General features: G+C 38.5%; 1 protein-coding gene across 1 annotated transcript in view; it reads left to right on the forward strand.

Moving 5' to 3' along the window:
• Positions 1-2,255: 2,255 nt before the first annotated feature.
• Positions 2,256-7,544, forward strand: part of MLANA (melan-A) — a 12,343-nt gene continuing 7,054 nt past the window's right edge. Inside the window, exons 1-2 of the mRNA XM_018560301.1 lie at positions 2,256-2,336; positions 4,867-4,974. Coding sequence (XP_018415803.1) covers positions 4,895-4,974 — 80 coding nt within the window. The 5' untranslated portion in view covers positions 2,256-2,336; positions 4,867-4,894. The remainder of the gene's footprint in view (positions 2,337-4,866; positions 4,975-7,544) is intronic.

Raw genomic sequence — 7,544 nt, forward strand, 5'->3', positions numbered from 1 at the left:
CTTTGGGCAAATAACCTTCCATGATCACACAAAGATGCAGTTGAAAGTAATTAAAGTGATTAATCTCCTGTACTCTATAGACTTGAATGAAGAAAGAGATCACTCTTCACATTCTTTCCATGTTTCCAAACCAATTAGAAAAAACAGTAGTCCATAGAGAATCCACAATGAGCCCAGGATAGAAGAAGAGAAGAGGGAACACACTCATACAGTTCCTGATAACCAGGGAGATCCAGCACACAGGGAGACAGAAAAAACAGCAAGGCAGCAATCCTCATGCATTAAAAGATGATTTAATAACACCTTTATTAAAAAACTTATTGGTCTATTAATGCACAATTCACAGAGCCTTTTGCCCTGCAGATACCTATGAACATTCATTTTGGGCGAAAAATTCCAAAACGAATGTTCTCAATATATTTTTTCCCCAGTTTGAATGTAGTGTTATAATATTACATTATGGCCACTAGATGGAGCATAGGAAATACAGCTCCATCTAGTGGCCATAATGTAATATTACATTTGTTCAAAGCGGGGAAAAATATATTAGGAACATGCATTTTGGCATTATTCCAAAATGAACATTCACAGATATTTGCAGGGTGAAGGGCCCTGAAAATTATTTATAAATAAACCCCTTAGCCTCTGTCCATAATTGAGAAAAGGGTGGAGCCCCAAAACGCTTCACAATAGCAACAGTTGCAAAAGTTATCATTCCCTAAGGCCATCCAGGCAATTGAGAATTCTGTGCACCTAACCATCTCTGAGAGGGTCTTTCACTGTGGGAGCTACTGACAGCCCACACTTCCATCACACCGCCCCACTACTGGCCGTGGACTGTTGGGCTTGAACTGCTCCTGCTCCCTGATTGTCTTTGATAAGCTGACATTGAGTCACTTATACTGTAGATGTTTTTAAGCTATTTTGTTATCAAATCATCCTTTAATTTATGAGGATTGTGCCCTTCCTCTTTTTCTGTCTCTTAACACAACCTTCAGCTGCCTGTTATTGGTTGCAGATTCCCATGATCATTTACGCCAACCTATTTCTGGTTTACTTCCACTGTTAACAGAAATAACCCATGAAATCTGGGCCTAAACTGGTCAGCCATAACATTATGACCACTCAGAGGTGAAATGAATAACAATAATTATCTTGTTACAATGACACCTAGAAGTGGGTGGGATATATTAGGCAGCAAGTGAACATTTTATCCCTGATGTTGATGTGTTAGATGCAAAAAAATGGGCAAGTGTAAGGATTTGAGTGACTTTTACAAGGGCCAGATTGTGATGGCTAGACAACTGTGTCAGAGCAACTCCAAAACTGCAGCTCTTTTGGGATGTTCCTGGTCTGCAATACCAAAAGTGGTCCAAGAAAGGAAAACCAGTGAACCAGAGACAGGGTCATGGGCAGCCAAGGCTCATTGATGCACATGGGGAGCGAAGGCTGGCCAGTGTAGACTGATCCAATAGAAGAGCTACTATAGCTCAAATTGTTGAAAAAGTTAATGCTGAACATACAAGGGTTTCAACACATAGTGCATATGGGGCTGCAACAAACTGCAGACCGGTCAGGGTGCCCATGCACCCTGTCCACCTCTAGAATAGGTATGAGTCTACATGAACCTATTCAATATTAGGCGGGTGGTCATAATGTTATGGCTAATCAGTGTAAATATGTGATTAAGAAGTGAAACCCCACTATAACTGAAGACAACTCCAGGAGCCGTCAGAGTGATGGGCAAAAATAAAAACAAAACAGGGTCCAAGTCATAGACCCTTTGACCAAGGGAACTGGATGCCATTTGCACACCAGATCTCCCAAGTATTCAGGGTAGCTGGGTGCCCTACAAGGAATGCAGCCTGTACTGTGTGTGCTAGGAAGCTTCACTGGCAGCTTGGGAGTTTATTCCCTACTGGAGATTTTCTTTAAACTCTATTCATCCTGTGAAAAAAAAAGACAAGGGATTTCAGTGGACATGTAACATATTCATATTTTTAAGGAGAATGTCACCTTTGCATGTGCAACAGTTGTTTTAGGTACTCAGTGATAAAACAAAAACACAAGCCAAAAAACAAATGTATTTAATGACCATTTTCTGTATTGACCATTCTGGCATATTTGTTTCATGAAAGCCACTCAGCGGGGGCATGGATTCTTGGAGGATGAGAATAAAAGGGACTGATCATTCCAGCTTTCATGCTAATTAAAATAAATCAAAGGGTTACTTAGAAGTTGAACCCGTGATAGTCATAAGATCCAGGCACAAAAGATTAAGGGAAAGAAAACAGTATCTGTATCCAGTCCCGAAGTGCAGCTCCAACCATTGTGAGGTAAGTCCAAGCAACTCCTCCTGTTCATCGGCAAATCTAATTTTAATTCTTGTGAAAGTCATTCTATCTTAAAAAATCAGTAATTCTAAATCTAAACACTCAGAATTAAATTGCTCTCTTAATTAACTAGAAGCAGAAACCATTCAGAGCAACTGAGTCTTGGAGAAGATTCATAATCACAAGACTTCCTACCAAAACTGATTTGATTTACTACAGATATTATACTAATTTTTTAACAGTGTGGTACAACTTTCCAACAATGGGAACTGCAAACAATTAATTGTCCATAGAGAATAAAAATCTATTTTAGTGGCATTATTCAGAATCAAAGTGATTTGTGCGTATTATAGATTTTTTTTAACACAATAGTTGCGTAACATTTTCATGAATTTGCTTTATTTAAAAATGAAACACTCATAAATACAGCTAAGAGAAGGATAATGTCTAAGTAATGTTTTAATTTGTTATGAAAATTTTTTCTTTTGTTGTTGAACTTTACTTGTAATAAGAGATTAGCACTCTTGCCTTGTAGCTTTCTTTTAGGTTCACTTCTCACTGGGGACCCATTCTTTGTGGAATTTATACAATTTCCCCATGTTTATGTGTATTTATTCCATCAATGAATTAAAATCACTTGTAGATTAATTAAACAATTACAAGGGACTTATGTGAATAGTTGTAAATACCCTGCAAAATTCATCTTCTGCAGCAGCACTATATTAAAAAAAATTACAGGGTTATTCACAAAAGGGTGAAGAGTTTGGAGAAGGCAGGAGAAGTGAACAATCAAGGACAACATAGCTGAACTCGAACAACATGTGTAATACCCAATAATTGTTCTTGTTCATATTTATTAAATGTAACATTTTCTGCATACATATTTCTTACTATATGTTTAAAACTATAAAATGATCATTTTTCAGCAACAAAAAAAATATACAGTATATAAGGCCAATTCACACTATGTAATTAGTGAATAGACATGCATTAATGCAACGAGTTATTGTGCATTGATTAATTTTGAATGGGTGGGCAGTGCACCTGGTACTTATTCACACAGCGGCATTGCACTATATGACAGGATCCGAGTAGCACACTCTATTGCACAGCGCACTGTGCACATGCTAGGTGATACAATTAAATGGCACCCCAACACACCTCCTGCAGTGGAGCATATTTTGCGCTATTTCACTGTGGTGAAAAAAGTAATGCATGCACTACTTTTTTTTGCGATACAGTGTATTGCGCTGCAACACACGTCCAGAAGAAGGTTTGTTGGGGTGACATTCAAATGAATGGCAATGCAGCACACCGAGTGTGTGATGCAGTGTGCTGTGTGATAGCGTGCGCCAAAGGAGTGGATATCATGAATACCATGCTCTTAGTGCAATGCTATGGTGTGAAGAAGCTGTAACACACAGAAAACGTAATGACCGTTTTTGATAAACACGGCGCTCCACATTGCAAGGAAAGTAGAGTGTGATACATGGCAGCATGAGTCTATCGGTTATAATACATGTTTTTGCTTGCTCTTGTGTGTGGCTTTGTAAAAAGCTGCATTAAACATTAAAAGAAGAAAAAAAAAGGCTGTCTTTACAATGCAGTAAGTGCATTATTAATGCACTACTATTTATTTCTTGGACGTGTTACTATAGATAAAGGATTGCAGGAATATTGTGTACAGCAATGTAACACTTAAAGGTGATCTGAACAGCTGACATTACTGCTCCTGAGTTTACCTGCCATATAAACGTGTAAGGGCTTGTTCACACCATGTCCGGATCATGTCCAGACCAAAACAGTTTGTTTCCGGACCAAAAAAGCATCCCGATATATCCCTATGGTATTTCTGGGCTCTGTTCACACCAGCGCAGTCCTTTCCGGACCAGACAAAAAAACAAACAAACGTATTTTCATACTTATTATTGTCTTATTTTCTCTGGTCCGGAATGCATGTAAACGCATCAAAAACACATGCAAATGCACTGGGACACTCTGGACTGTGAATGAAAGCCTATTTTACGCAAAAAAAAAAAAACCTTCACTGAAACGTGGCAAAAGTGCACTGCACTGCGTTTGCAGATCTGCTCCAGATCTGGTCCAGACATGCAGGGTTATTAACAAAAGTGTGAAGAGTTTGGAGAAGGCAGGAGAAGTGAACAATCTAGGACAACATAGCTTATCTGGAAAGTGAGCTGAATTGGAGAATTTTTCCAAATCACCTATTCTGTCCTAGATTATTCACTTCTCCTGCCTTCTCCAAACTCTGCACCCTTTTGTTTTGTGAATAGCCCTGTAAGCAAGTTTCAGACTAGCATCTGCAAGCTAAGAGTGTGTATGAGGTCCTTTCGATTAAAATTCACGGCCTATTTGCACTACATGCTGAATGCATTTCTCAGTGAATGGGTTAATGGACCTCAAGCACTAATTAGAAGCTGGGAGGGTATATAGGTGTGGGATCAGAGTGAGTGGAGACATCATTTGTGGCTGAAGTTATGGTTTTAAACACCTCTTTGTTCTCCCGTTTCAGTCAAAGCTGGTTGTGTGAACCTTGGAGAATGCCACGTCCTGGTTCATCAAATGGTCTGGGGGCTTACAGCTCTGGCAGAGGCAGGCCATATGGGCTCAGCGTGGAAGAGTAAGTGCTGTACTGTTTCTTTGCTAATCGTATTTACAGATATTTAACCCATAGCATGTAATTTTCTGAATAAGATTAATGCTTTATCCTGATTTAGACCCAATAAGGGTACAGCGCCTATTCTGCTGATTGTTTCTCGTGTGAAGTGAAAAGGTTTGATTTTTGTTGCTTTGGGTTTTTAATGACTTTGTGAATTAGAGGTGTTCACTGTTTTCTATGTATTGGTAATTGCTTTACCTGGCATGTGACCAATTTATGGGTATTTTGCAGGATAGCTGTTAACCTTGGTCACCACATGAAGTGGTGCTTGATTTTGGATTTTTACAACCTGTAAATTTAAACCTGTACTGTTACTGCATGATTTGTATCTTACAACCAAAAACTTGTACATGTATATGTACATTACTACTGCTCATAAGTTGTGACTGTGTTTGACAGACAATATTTTTTGGCAAAAATAATTTTAAAATCGCAATTTAATGCACAGAAATTCAACATCTGGGTGTCCTCATCCTCCTCGTAACCTTTCAACTTCCACTGCACTGACATTGACCCTGGAAGTGGTCAGAACTAAACACTCCTGAGTTCATTAACAATGGGGGATTGGGGGGGCCTCTTGTTCAGATGTCCTGATCTCCCTGTTCATGCATTACCCACACTGCATGCAATGGGCAAAGAGTTGCTATATTTTGAGTTTAGAGGTTTGTGGGTGGCTGTGTAGTCACCTGAATCTCCTTTAAAAATAAATCCACAAGCCACAGATCCAGAATTTTTTTTTTCTAATTGCTGCTCTTCCTCTCACCCTCCCCCTTTCCTAGGAGTGGGTATAACTAAGTTATGTAATTCTTGGTGATGAATAATAATAATGCCTTGTGACTATATGGTGTGTTTTTTGTTTTTGTTTTTCAAAAGGCTGTTCATAAAAAAAAAAAATGTAACACCATTGCTTTGTATTCATTATATTATATTAGAATATATTACATAATCTAAAATAGCCTATTTTTGGCAAGTTCTCCCTCTAGTGGTCAGGTGTGAAAGTGCATCATGACATATGCCTATTTGATATACACAAAATTGCAGAACTAATACAATTTTGGGTTGCATTTTCGTAAGCATCTGGAGAACATGATGCAGAGTGTTTTTTTATAAGAAAAAAACAACCTACAAATATGATGCATCATAACTGGATTTATAATGCATCTTTCTTTTCAGTTTTGTGCTTAAGAACTGCGTGGAAACCGGCTGAATAAAAAAAATGCCTTATCTCAGTGCTGTAGTCAGCATACTAAGAAAAGGAAATGTCTCCATTCTCTACCTCCACTGAGGCGCTGCACACATTTTGTTTGGATCAGCTCAATTCTAGCACACTAATTACATCGTATAAAGCTATTTCTTGGCTTCTCTTTGGTTTTGCATGGCAATGTAATTTTATTGCCGTGGTTCTGCAATTTTAGTGCAATGATACTGTATATTAAAGATTTATGGCTCGATGATCCCACAGCTTATGTATAAACATTAAAATTCTGTTCTCTTAAATGGTACTTGGGGCAGTGATGTGGGGGAGGGGGGTTCGACTAAGCGAAAAAAAAAAATCAGCCTACATTGGAATACAAATCTTTGGAAGTTAACCATATTTAAGTGGGCCTCATTTAACATGTAGCCCCAGGAACCTCATTCTAGTAAGTATCGACATTTGGTCATCTAATTTAAACCTGTGTTGCATGGTCTGCTGATGACTCATGGCCATTTAGTTAGTTTACATTTAACACCGTGCACTGCAGGGGCATTTCAGGCTACTTTAGTTGTGTTGGGGTACCATTGACCCTTTCGCTGCCAAGCACTCAACCGCTTTTAGCCCCAGCTGACCACACTGTTCCAGTTTTTCACTTGGTTTTTATTTTAATTTTAGACTGACTTTTAGCATATGTAAATTACCCCCTCCCCAAAACCATACATTTTATGAAAGCGCAGGCCTGGTAGAATAAATAAAAATTATGATACTAATTTTGTAGGACCTGCGATAATTGCGCAAATGTTTATCAATTCAATATCAAACTGGTAAACACCAATAAAATCAATATCTGTGCACACAAATACTTTTTTTGACAATCTTAAAGATAAAACTGTATTGAATTAATGACAAATTTGTAAAATTTAAATTGTGCCTTTTTTGCTAACAGTAAAATGAACACAACTGTAAATTAAGTTTGTGTGCTCTGCTGGTGTGTGTGCTGTGATAAAACAATCTAGGCATATATTTATTCGCAACACAGCATCTCGGCGCAGGGCAGTACAGCAAAATGGTTTGCCATGCGCTGCCACATAGTTAAATTAATGTTCTTTAAAGAAAAATCAAGCATGTCATGCGTTCTAACAACGTGTTATTTATATTTTTCGGGGGGGTGGCAGGCTTCGGGGAAGTATCGGGTCTAAACCCCCTCACATTTCCCTTTTGAAATTGAGGGCACAGTCACATTTACTAAAATGTTAGAATAACGTGTGGAGTCTCCCTCCCCAATTCATACCAGACCCTTTAAGTCTGGTAGGGATTTTAGGGGGGGGGGGGGGGG

The sequence above is a fragment of the Nanorana parkeri genome, unplaced genomic scaffold (assembly GCF_000935625.1).
Source record: "Nanorana parkeri isolate BGI_ZX_2015 unplaced genomic scaffold, ASM93562v1 scaffold447, whole genome shotgun sequence".
Classification (NCBI taxonomy): Eukaryota; Metazoa; Chordata; class Amphibia; order Anura; family Dicroglossidae; genus Nanorana; species Nanorana parkeri.